General features: G+C 36.9%; 1 protein-coding gene across 2 annotated transcripts in view; it reads right to left on the bottom strand.

The window, feature by feature from the left end:
• Positions 1 to 3,135: 3,135 nt before the first annotated feature.
• Positions 3,136 to 11,970, bottom strand: part of DSG4 (desmoglein 4) — a 39,774-nt gene continuing 30,939 nt past the window's right edge. The window contains exons 13-16 of one of the 2 annotated variants that reach the window (XM_016933486.4): positions 9,754 to 9,893; positions 9,537 to 9,600; positions 7,882 to 8,099; positions 4,413 to 6,494 (exon numbers count right to left, since the gene is read on the bottom strand). In XM_016933486.4, coding sequence (XP_016788975.4) covers positions 5,727 to 6,494; positions 7,882 to 8,099; positions 9,537 to 9,600; positions 9,754 to 9,893 — 1,190 coding nt within the window. In that variant the 3' untranslated portion in view covers positions 4,413 to 5,726. Of the gene's footprint in view, positions 6,495 to 7,881; positions 8,221 to 9,536; positions 9,601 to 9,753; positions 9,894 to 11,970 lie in introns of both variants that reach the window. The other variant, XM_009433834.5, reaches the window with a different exon arrangement.

The following is an 11,970-nucleotide window of genomic DNA, read 5'->3' as shown; positions in this document are numbered from 1 at the left end:
TAAATAAAAGAATTTGGTGAATAGCAGTAAGAGTTTTGGAGTGAGTCCTGGGTTTGAATTTTAATTTTGCTACCCACTTAAGCTCTAACAAAAATGATTTCTGGCCGTGTGTGGTGATTTACGCCTGTAATCCCAGCACTTTGAGAGGCCGAGGCTGGCGGATCACTTGAGATCTGGACTTTCAGACCAGCCTGGTTTAGTAGAAACCCTGTCTCTACCAAAAATACAAAAATTAGCCGTGTGTGGTGGCACGCACCTGTAATCCCAACTACTCGTGAGGCTGAGACAGAAGAATCGCTCGAACCCCGGAGGTGGAGGTTGCAGTGAGCCGAGATCGCGCCACTGCACTCCAGCCTGGGACACAGAGGGAGACTCCATCTCGAAAAATAAAAGAGGATTTCTCTTAGCTTAGCTTTTGTGTCTTCATCTATGACATGGGTATAAATCATACCTCATAGTGTTATTTTGATATTTCAATAGGATAGTATATTTTGAGTAATTAATGCAGTAACCATCATCTTAAAATGGCTGACTATAAGATAATTTTAAAATTCTTATTTTGTTTCAGACATTTTTAAGTATGTTTAATTTGGCTACTTAATAGTCTTTGGATATAGCCTGTGTTTTAGCTTTTATATCTTTGTAATTTCCGTCAGACAAAATTCTACATCATCTTCAAGGATCCTTCCTCAATTCCCCTGATTGAAAATAATTATTCTTTCCTCATTCTACATAAATTGGTACTTCTGGCACAGAAACAATAGTAATAATTTTGTTGAATAGAGAATTGGTGAAAAAAAATTGTACAGGAAAATTTTCTTACCCTTTTCACAAGTACTGTTTTCACCTTTCTAAAATTTTAATTTGCTAGTTAAATGCTTGGTACTACTTTATTTTAAATTCATATCTTAAATCTCATGCCCCAAGATTGAATCCAGTGGGAAGAGATAATTTTCTTTTAAACTTTTATTTTTAAGTGCAGGGGTACATGTATATGTTTGTTATATGGGTAAGCTTGTGTCATGGGGATTTGTTGTACAGATTATTTTGTCACCCAAGTATTAAGCCTAGTACCTGTTAGTTATTTTTCCTGATCCTCTCCCTTCTCTCACTCTGCACCCTCCAAGAGGTCCCATTGTCTGTTGTTCCCCCTATGTATCCATGTGCTGTCATCATTTAGCTTCCATTTATAAGTGAGAACAAGTGGTATTTGGTTTTCTGTTCCTGCATGAGTTTGCTAAGGATAATAGCTTTCATCTCCATCCGTGTTCCTGCAAAAGACATGATGTCATTCTTTTTTATGGCTGCATAGTATTCCATGGTGATACTTAATTTTTTAATTGCAGCGTCTACAATAATTTATGGAGTTTATTAAATTTGTTATTTTATATGAGCATTTACTAATAAAATAATAATTCTATTGATAAATTTTATCATTAAAAAACAAATGAATTATTCTAAATTTTAATTTACAAGTGAATTCATGCCCCTGTACTGTGCACATAATAATAAAGATGATTATCAATAAAATGGGAAAAGATTTTCTGAATTTGTCTGTTTACATATGAAATACTACATTCACCAAAGAGAAAATAAAACATTGTTTTATCATATATATATTTTAAATAAATACATAAAAAATTATTACATTTAGTAATTAATACACCATGATCAGAAATAACTAGTTCAAAAGAAGAATTTTTTTAGAAAATAATTTTTTTCTTGAACAAGTTTATTAACTCTATGTTCTTAATGTTTTCCTTTCCCTTCACCTGTAAGACTTTCCCAAGATAACCCATTTATTCATGTAATGATGCTACCCCCTCAAGTAATTTCACAGGGCAGGAGATATGATTGAGACTATATGTTATATTTATTTATAAAATATAATTTCTTGAGCTTTTGGGTTCATTTTCAAACCTTAACATAAACACGATATCATTTTTACTTCTTAGACAAATTAATGCCCTGAGTCTTAAGCAGTAAAGAGAATATTGGTTTATGCTATTTTGTTTGAGATGACATTTAAAAAGTATGTCAATTTTGGAAGCTTGAGTTGCATCTGAATGATACTGATCACCTTGGAATGGTGGAAGAGTTCCTCCTTACTAACAATGTTGAGAGAAAATTATATTGTTCAGCTCTTATTTCCACAGATAGTATGGAGGAGGGCATCTATTAGAGGTAAATCTTTTCTTTGGAAGCAGCTTTAAGTCTTTGTGTATTGATAAAGAGAAGAAAAAGCTCACAGGAACATTATCTTATCCTTTTCACAAGTGGTGTTTTAACCTCCTTTTAAAATTGTAAGCAGGGCCAGGCATGGTGGCTCACGCCTGTAATCCCAGCACTTTGGGAGGCCGAGGTGGGTGGATTGATTGAGGCCAGAAGTTTGAGACCAGCCTGGCCAACATGGCAAAAATCCGCCTCTACTAAAAATACAAAAAATTTAGCTGGGCTTGGTGGCGCACGCCTATTGTTCCAGCTACTTGGGAGGCTGAGGCACAAGAATCGCTTGAATCTGGGAGGTGGAGGTTGCAGTGAGTCAAAATCATGCCACTGCACTCCAGCCTGGGCAACAGAGCAAGACTGTCTCAAAAAAAAAAAAAAAAAAAAAAGAGTAATCTATTAGTTAAATGTTTGGTATTATTCTTCATTTCTTAAATCTCATAGTGTTTTGACTATTTTATAATTCTTAGAACGATTGGCCTAATAGAATGCAAACTCTATTTTTGCAGGTCGATTTCCACTTTTTTGGTCAGTTTAAAATATAAAAAAAGACCCAAATTTAAAATAATCACTATATTCTAGAAGAGAAAACTTACTGAGTTCATTTTTACAATTTTTTAACATGTTTTAAATGTTAAATGATAACAGTAATTTAAAATACACTCAAAAAATTTCTCTGACGACAACATGTATTTCTATATACCAAGAGTATGATCCTACTTATCCATTTGTAGTTAAAAAAATTCAAACAGTATGGAGATTTTGCAAAGAACTAAAAATAGAACTACCATTCAACCCAGAAATCTCACCACTGGGCATCTACCCAAAAGAATAGAAATCATTATATAAAAAAGACACCTGTTTTTAAAATTTTTTATTTTGTTATTTTTCTTTTTCAACTTTTATTTTAGAATCAAGGAATACATGGGTAGGTTTGTTACAAAGCTATATCATATGATGCTGAGGTTTGAGGTATGACTGAACTCGTCACTCAGGTAGTGAGCATAGTACCCAATAGACAGTTTTTCAGCCCTTGCCCTTCTCCTTCTCTCCTTCCTCTAATAGCCCCAGTGTCTATTATTTCCATCTTTATGTCCATGTGAACCCAATGTTTTGCTCCCGCTTATAAGTGAGAACATAAGGTATTTGGTTTTCTGTTCCTGCATTAATTTGCTCAGCATAATGGCATTCAGCTGCATCCATGTTGCTGCAAAGGACGTGATTTCATTCTTCATTCTTCATTCTTTTTTATGGCTGCATAGTAGTCCATGGTGTATATGTACCACATTTGCTTTGTCCAGTCCACTGTTGATGGGCACCTGGATTGATTCCATGTTTTTGCTGTTGTGAATAGCACTGCAGTGAACACATGGGCACACGTGTCCTGTTGGTAGAACAGTTTATTTTTCTTTGGGTTTATACCCAGTAATGGGATTGCTAGGTCAAATGGCTATTCAACTCCCAGTTCCTTGAGAATTCTCCAAACTATTTTCCACAGTAGCTAGACTAATTTGCAATCCCACCAACACCGTATTAGTGTCCCCTTTTCTCTGCAGTCTCACCAACATGTTAGTTTTTGACTTAACAAAAGCCATCCAATGCAAACTTTAAGCGAGAAATATCCATGTCAGGATTTGCCACGGAACGGAGTGTGTGCCAGATGCTATGTGGCTGGTTGTTGCTTGAGTGTTTAATCACCATGAGACCAATGCTCCTTAGCTACCCCATGGATTTCATCAATTATAGAGTAGTAAAATTTACTAAAGTGAGAAATGGATGTAGCAACTGGCAGTACACATAATTTGGAAAATATTAGGAAATATGTAAATAACTTTCTAGCATTACAATGTTTTAGCTGGTCTGCGCTTACACTTTAAAACTTAATTTTTTGAGAGAGAGTTTTTCTTCCAATTAGGGAACAGCAAAGAGTATGCAACAGGCAGGTTTGGATCCTCTTCATATCTGGCGAAGTTATAGTATAAAAAAGCATACTGGCTAGCGTATCTGAACAATGGGTTCAAGGCTTTGTACCACAACTAGCTGGTTGTGGTCATTTAACCTCTCTATTTCTAGATTCGTTGTCTAGAAAATGAGAGAACTAGGTAAGAGGTTATCTGAGATGACTTAAATTCTACAATAGTTTTATTCATAAAGGAGCAAAAGATAGGCAAGAAACACTACAATTATTTCCTTTCAAAAGGATTAAGCCTTGAAAATAAGTTTATTTCATTTACATTATCTCAGTCACATTATTGCTGCTACTGTATACATATTTTACAGAATTAGGTAAAATTACCTGGCTAGAGTTTCTTTTTCTCAAGTCAGCTTTATGCCTACTAAAAGTAAGCAATGTGTTTCCATTTTATTTATTCAACATAAACAGTAGTGTTGCAAAGAGAAACACAACTTGGTAATGGACTTAAATAGTTGGTTAATTATTGTTGTTAGGAACTTAAAGCCATATCCCAGAGTTTTATTTTAAGTCTAGAAATGAATAGAAGCTCTATGAAGGCAGAAACCATGTCTGTCTTCTTTACCTGTATATTCACAGAGCCAAGACTAGCACTCAACACCTAGTTGCTTCTAAGTAAATATTGTTGAATATATGAATAACTACAGAGTGCTTTTGGAGAATATCTGGTTGCCAATTGAAAGCTCTATGATTCAGGTCAATGAAATTGGTTAAGCCATATTTCATGTATTTTTCTGACATAATTGGCAATAGTAGGGAAAAAATTCCCTGTAAGTGGGGAAAACTCTAATATTTCCCCAATAACTCTTTCTACTTTAGGATTGTCATTTTTTTTTGCTATTCTAGATTAATTTACAGTTAATCATATAAATCAATAAAGTTTAATAAAAATATATATTTTTCTTTGATGAACCATTTCCAGCGATGCTTTCAGTTGGCAAACTCTTTTCTTATTATATTAAGCATCCCCTATTGCTTAATAGTGCATAATATTGAAAAATATTTTGAAGAGACAAATGACTTCAGATATCTAAAGATATTGACAGATACTCTACGTTCCTTTTCAATTTCCTTTCAGAATGTACATTTCATTCAACTTTTCAATTAAAAATTTTAATATAAATATTTCCCTAACGAAAAATATGGCTGGTGGATGTAGACAGGGCTTCTTTTGTAACTTCCAAGAACAAGGCATCTTGGTTTACAAGATTGGTTCTACAGGCCTCAAGACCCATAGGATTCACAATATGAGTTATGTGCTATTCATTAGACAGTATCAAGGGATGCAATACATTTTCTGCACATTTTTTGACACATTATTTAAAATCAGAAAGAATTTTAAAAAGGCTTATCTAAAGTGCCTAGCCATATTCACCCTCAAAATGGTATAATCAAATAATGGCATTGACTTTAGAATATCTGAGTATTTGTTGACTATTAATATATATGGTACATTATATATTTTTGGTGGATGTATTGGTGATTACAAGGTGCAAGGTCTCCACATAGAATACTGACCATAAAGCACTTACTGTTGGGTGTAATGTATGTTACTGTATCGTGTTACTCTGTGTCGAGATGTCATTGGGGATGTGGAGCCAACGGTTTGGCTTATGGGAAGGTCTGGACTCATCATTTGCATCACTTGAATTTCTGGCCCTACTAAAATATTGCCGCTCATCACAGGTCCCATACAACCATCAGTCGTGCTACTATTGCTCATGTCAGGCACACCAGGACTAGCCAGTACTCTCTCAGCATAGATTACATTGTTGTAATCTGCTAACTCAGCAGGTACACAAATATTCCCTTGAATATCATAGACAGGTGCCATTACTGCTTCGGTTACTACAACATTGGGTGCAAGCTGAGGATCAAAAATAATTGTAGTGGGTTGCACACATTGATCAGCATTACCGTAAGTCTCAGTTACAATAATATCCCCATGGACCACGGGTTCAGATGCTGCCATTTCTTCTTGGAATTCAACTTCTGAGGGAGTCAATCCTGAAGACTCATTAACAAAGTAATTAGGTCCGAGCAAAGGGAGGTCAGTACTGATTGGTATACAAGCCTGGTGTGAAGGAAATGGTTCAATTTCTGTGTTTAAGCAGATCTCAGCAAGAGTCCTAAATTTTGGATCTAAAGTTTCCATGCAGCTTTCATCTAAGTCATCCACAATCCAACTGCAACAACCAATAGAGCCTACGGGAGACCCGACTCCCTCGTGGTCATAAATGAGCAAGCAGTCATTGGCTGGTCGACCTTCATCTTCATCTGCATAAGCATACGCTTTCTAAAATTAAAAGGAAATACAGACTTAGAAATTTCTTTTTCCCTAAAATAAGGAAGAATAACAGCAATCCCTCAGAGAGACTTCTGAGTTAAGTTGTTACGGAATAAACTGAATAATGGTATCAATCACTCATTAAAATAATTGATACTATCCATGCACATTCTGTGATAGCATTTGTAACTACCAATTTTAAGATATAGTTTACAATTGCAACAACATCTTCAGCAATTTTTTGGTAAAGAATAATGGTGAAATTCACGTATGAACAGATGGGGAATAAAGCAGGCCAACTGAAATATGAGATAAAATTCTAGTTCTATTTTAGTTCTTTTAAAATGTGTAATAAATTATTGTTAACTATAGTAATCCTGTTGTGCTACCAAATACTAGATCTTCTTCATTCTAACAGTATTTTTGCACCTATTAACCATCCCACTGTTTCCCCTCCCTACTACCCTTGTCAGCCTCTAGTAACCATCATTCTACTCTCTATCTCCATGAGTTTGGTTTTTCCTTTTAGCTTCCACAAATGAGTGAGAACATGTCAAGTTAGTCTTTCTGTGCCTGGCATATTTCACTTAACACAGTGTCCTCCAGTTCCATCCATGTTGCTGCAAAGTGACAAAATTTCATTTTTTATGGCTGAATAATATTCCATTGGGTATATGAATCACATTTTAGAAGTCCAATCATCTGTTGATGGACACAGGTTGATTCCATGTATTGGCTACGTGACTAGTGCTGCAGTAAACATGGGGGTGCATATATTTCTTTGATATACTGATTTCCTTTCTTTTGGATATATACCCAGCAGTGCTATTGCTGGACCCCTTTTCTTAGTGAAGGTCAGTTGGTGGATAAGTCACTGGACTGAGAATAGGAGAGCTATCTTCTAGGTCTTAATCTAGCACGAGTTGTGGTGATGCTGCGTTCCTGAGTTTTAACTCCTTTCGTTCCCAATTCTTTTTATTTTCTCATTTCTGTTGGAGGCTCCGGGAGAACATGAAGGACATCAAAAACAGAGGTCATAAATGCACCTTTTTTCCCCCTTGATGAGCATTTTCCTGCTTTGCTACTGCTACGGGAAACAAGGTGAGGAATCAAGGAAACAGAAGATAGAAAAATGGAAAAGGGAAGTGGAGAATGATGAGGGGTGTGGCCTTGTTCACAGTTATATACTAAGATGCGCTATGGCAGTTGAATATGAAATCCTGTGGCAAATTAGCATTTTGGGTTTTAAGGAGAAATGAAATATTTTTTATTCAGGTTTGGGATAGGGTTGAGAATAACAGCATATTTCCGAAGAGGCCTACTACCATTGTGAGTATTTTACTATTATTATTATTCAATCTCAAGACGATTTTATGTGTGACTGTGAGGGCATTACCTCCGAGAAGTAGCTGTCCAAGAAAGCCATGTTGATGTCTGCGTCGGCGTAGTCCCGCAGGGTTCCCATGGTAGAGCTCCTCTTCCTTGCGGCCCCTGAGGCTCCTGCGGCCCCTGCGGCCATGAGGCCAACGGCTGTCCCCATACCTGTGTTGAGCTCCACTCCCGATACACCTCCTTCCACCGTGCCCCCGGCTGCATAGGTGTTGGTGTAGATTTCTGAAAAGGGAGGATGTTGGTTTAACAGCGCTGGAGTTGCCTGCAGCGCGCATCTGCCTAAAACGCTGCCGCCGCCATCTGCGCTGCCACCACCACCCGGCAAGGCGTAGGCGCTAAAAAGCTGACAAAGAGCGATACAAGTTACACCGATACATCTCCAGGCTTGTTGACCAAATAAAAGTAAATTAATTACACAGAGGGAGTCAGTGGTGGGACGTGGCCTTCCCACATTTGCACAGACTTCGCCCTAGACTTAAAGGTGTAGAACTTGCCAAGAGAACTACAAGCAGGCGCCCGTTCCCGCCGTGGCTGCTGCGGGCTTGATCCAGCCGGGAGCCTTCCAAAGCAAGGCCAGCGGCGTGATTGCAGAAACTGAGCTCATAGTCCTCCTGCACTCCGGAACAGGATGGAGCTGGGCTCACAGGGATGTTCAGTCACCGAGTTTCTTTGCATACAAAGGGCCAAGCTTGGGATACTAAGGAACCATCAGAGAAAGCTCACGTGCACTGCAGAATTAAGCACCCTCTCTATTTGGTGCAATCATTGCCATATAGCTACGTAGTGTGTTCAGTATTGTTAGATATGCGTGGGGCTGGTAAGATAGGAGAGTTTACGACACTCTTTTGAGGCAAAAGCTTGTCTGAAGTTAAGAAAAGTTATTCAGTGTATTATTAGAGTACATTTGCTGCCTTTTCTTTAGCTCTTTAAAAAAAAAACAGCTTGTATTATAAATAATTACTACAGTAGCATGTACTCTGTGCCAGGCACTACTCTAACGTATATTTTGTGATATATGTATATATACACACTTATATATGTGTGTGTGTATATATATAGACACACATACACATGTATGTTATATATAATAAAATAATCTATACAATATATGTATGTATTATATATTACATATATAATATGTATGATTTACTCCTCACAGCAACACTTTAAAGTAGGTACTATCATAAGCTCAATTTTAAATATAAGGAAACTGAGTCCCAGTGAGGTTAAATGTCTTGACTAAGGACATATTACTACGGGTTGAGCATCCCAAATCCAATAATCAAGAATCCAAAATGCTCCTAAGTCTGAAACTTTTTGATCATCATGGCACAAAAAGTTTGAGCCAAACTCAAACTCATGGTCCTATGCATTTCAGATAAAAGATATGCAACCCTTAAGCAAGTGGCAGAGCTGGGAATCAAACCCAAGCATTCTGCTTCCAGAGTTTGCTCTTTTAACTGCTGTGGCATACTTCACTGTCTGTAGTTTCAGATAGAAAAAAAAAGTGGCTACTTCAAACAGGTCACATTCCCTCTAATTATACTGTCACCCAAAGAGATTGACAGACTTTTCCATAAGGTACTTTTACATGAAGTTGGTCTGGTTGAATAATTTTGAAAAATTTAAAAGGAAAAACAGATTTTGGTGTCTACTGACCAGAGGAATCCATCCGATCCTGGGTATTTGAGGCTGTCATGGGTGCACATATATTTGACACATCCTGAAAAGAAAAATAAACTTTTTAAAAACAAACGCTTTATGTTAAACATTTAAAAACTGATATCTGTTCATTTTTGTGCAGCATGTAATTGTTAAGACCTGCTCAATTTCCACTGAAAATCCACACTTCTCTGGAGAGTGACAGTCCACTTACTCTGTCCTCGGGATGGGCCCCTTCAATTCTCCAAGACTGCATCACTCCTTCTCCGCCCTCAGGCACAGGAGCAAATCTTGTTCCCAGGCCTTCTGGCTGTCTCTGTTTGCAGCAACACAGGAGCAGCAAGAGTGGAGCCACTGCCCAAGAAAGTGACAATGTCGAGTTAACACAAATTGCTCGGTTTAGGAAGTCACTGGATGAATCATTTTGGGGAGCATTTGGTGGCAGTATATTTAGAACAAAAATACAAATATATGTAAGAAAATCTCATTGTTTTCCTTTAGGGGATTGAGTATACATATCCAAGTTTATAAATACAACACCACCAAATCACATAGAACTTTAGCGCTAGATGGCAAGGAGTTTGCGATCAGGTAATTGAATTTCTTTGCTGACAGATTAGGAAAGTAAGGTCGTCTTTAGTCTAAGACTCTTGAGCTGGTTGGGGCAGATGCACACATACATGTAAGTTAAACGCATCATGAATATATGTTATCAAGAGGATTGAATACAGGATTCAGCTATAGGACCTGGAGATAGGACCTATCTTCAATCCTTATTACAGTTACACTTAAAATAGAAGTCAAATAATACTCACTAAATTTAATGGAGATATTTACAATTATTTTAAGACTTTGTTTATAGACTATAATGAAAAATTGAAGCTATCAAAAATGTTTAGCTATCCAAGTGTTTCTTAAGAGGAAATTTCCTATTTGTTACCCTAATAATCACCTCAATTCTATATTTTAATCCACAAATATAGACACTGCTTAAGTTTTCTAAGATTCTAGAATACACTCTGTTTAGTTCTTTGGGCCCACTCTAGTTGCTTTTCATACTTTCCTAATTCTCTAGCATGGCATGCATTTTACTAAGTGGGTTAATTAAAGATAAAGAATAGAAGGATAAATGCTTGAGGGGATGGATGCCCCATTCTCCAGGATGTGATTATTTCACATTGCATGCCTGTATCAAAGCAGCTAATGTACCCCATAAATATGTACACCTATTATGTACCCACAAAAATTAAAAATTAAAAACAGATACAAAAGAAAAGACTATCAAAGTTGCAAAATCAGCTTTAGTCTTATTACAACAATTAATTTGGCAATTTTGCCCTCTGCACTATGAACAGTGAAAGGTCAAGTTATACATTTCCATAGCATTTTCTGGAAAAGGACTAAAACTAGAATTGGTAGCCCCTAGGCCATTGTTCCGCCTATTCTATATTTCTGTGAATTTAAATGTGAGCTGGATCATGTACCATTGCAGGCATGAACTCTAACAAAGGCACTATCTAATAAATGAAATGAAGTGTTTTTAGCACATACCCAATACAATTACTGTATGTGTAATCTCATTTGGAGCTAACATCAAAAGCACCAATTTGAGGCCCTTTGGGAACATAGGTTTGGGCTCAGATCCCTCCCACTACCATCACACTGCCCCCTCTCTCCTAAAATAGACCATGGGCTTCTCCATTGAAAACAAGTGTCCATAGGGGTATTCCTCTCCTATTCTACAATCCATCAGTTGAACAACTCTCATGCTTTCTTTGACTGGGTCAGGAAAAAGTCTTGAAATTCTTAGTGCTAACCTTCTGGAAATGCAGCTGGCACTGGGTTTTTAGCCCTGAACTGCACATTAGTCTCACCAAAGGGCTTGAACATGCTGATGCTTGGTCTCATCTTGAGTATGACTCTAGTATGAGTAATTTTGGAAGACCTTTAACTAATTCTTATGTACCACTAGGGTTGAGAACCACTAACTCAAAGCTTACCTGAAACCACTACTCAATTGCTGTAGAGTTATATTCTGGGAAAATGTGTCTAATATCATTGTGAGAATCACTTATGATCTTTGCATAGCTTTGAAACCTCACAGATTATTTCAAAAAAGAAATCCTCACCAAAAGTCAGCTGTTATTTTTTATGCCTTGAAATGATTACATTTTAATTAGTGCTCATCCCTGAAAACATAGCAACAATACAGTTTGACAAATTTACTTCTCTTTAATTTTAGAACCCAGCTTTTGATCCCCATGAAACCTAAATATTACAAGGGCAACCTAAAATGTATGAAGTATTCTTCCTCTGAGGATCTATATGTTTAAAAAAACTCTATGGGGAAAGGAAGGCCCTTTTTGGGAAATTTTTGTTTGGTGATCTTTGCACTTCTGTGAACAGTCTTAGTTTAGGCACTCACCCAGAG

Source organism: Pan troglodytes, chromosome 17 (genome assembly GCF_028858775.2).
Source record: "Pan troglodytes isolate AG18354 chromosome 17, NHGRI_mPanTro3-v2.0_pri, whole genome shotgun sequence".
Taxonomy (NCBI): domain Eukaryota; kingdom Metazoa; phylum Chordata; class Mammalia; order Primates; family Hominidae; genus Pan; species Pan troglodytes.
Note: the sequence above shows the minus strand (reverse complement) of the source record. Positions and strands in the feature narration are given on the sequence as shown.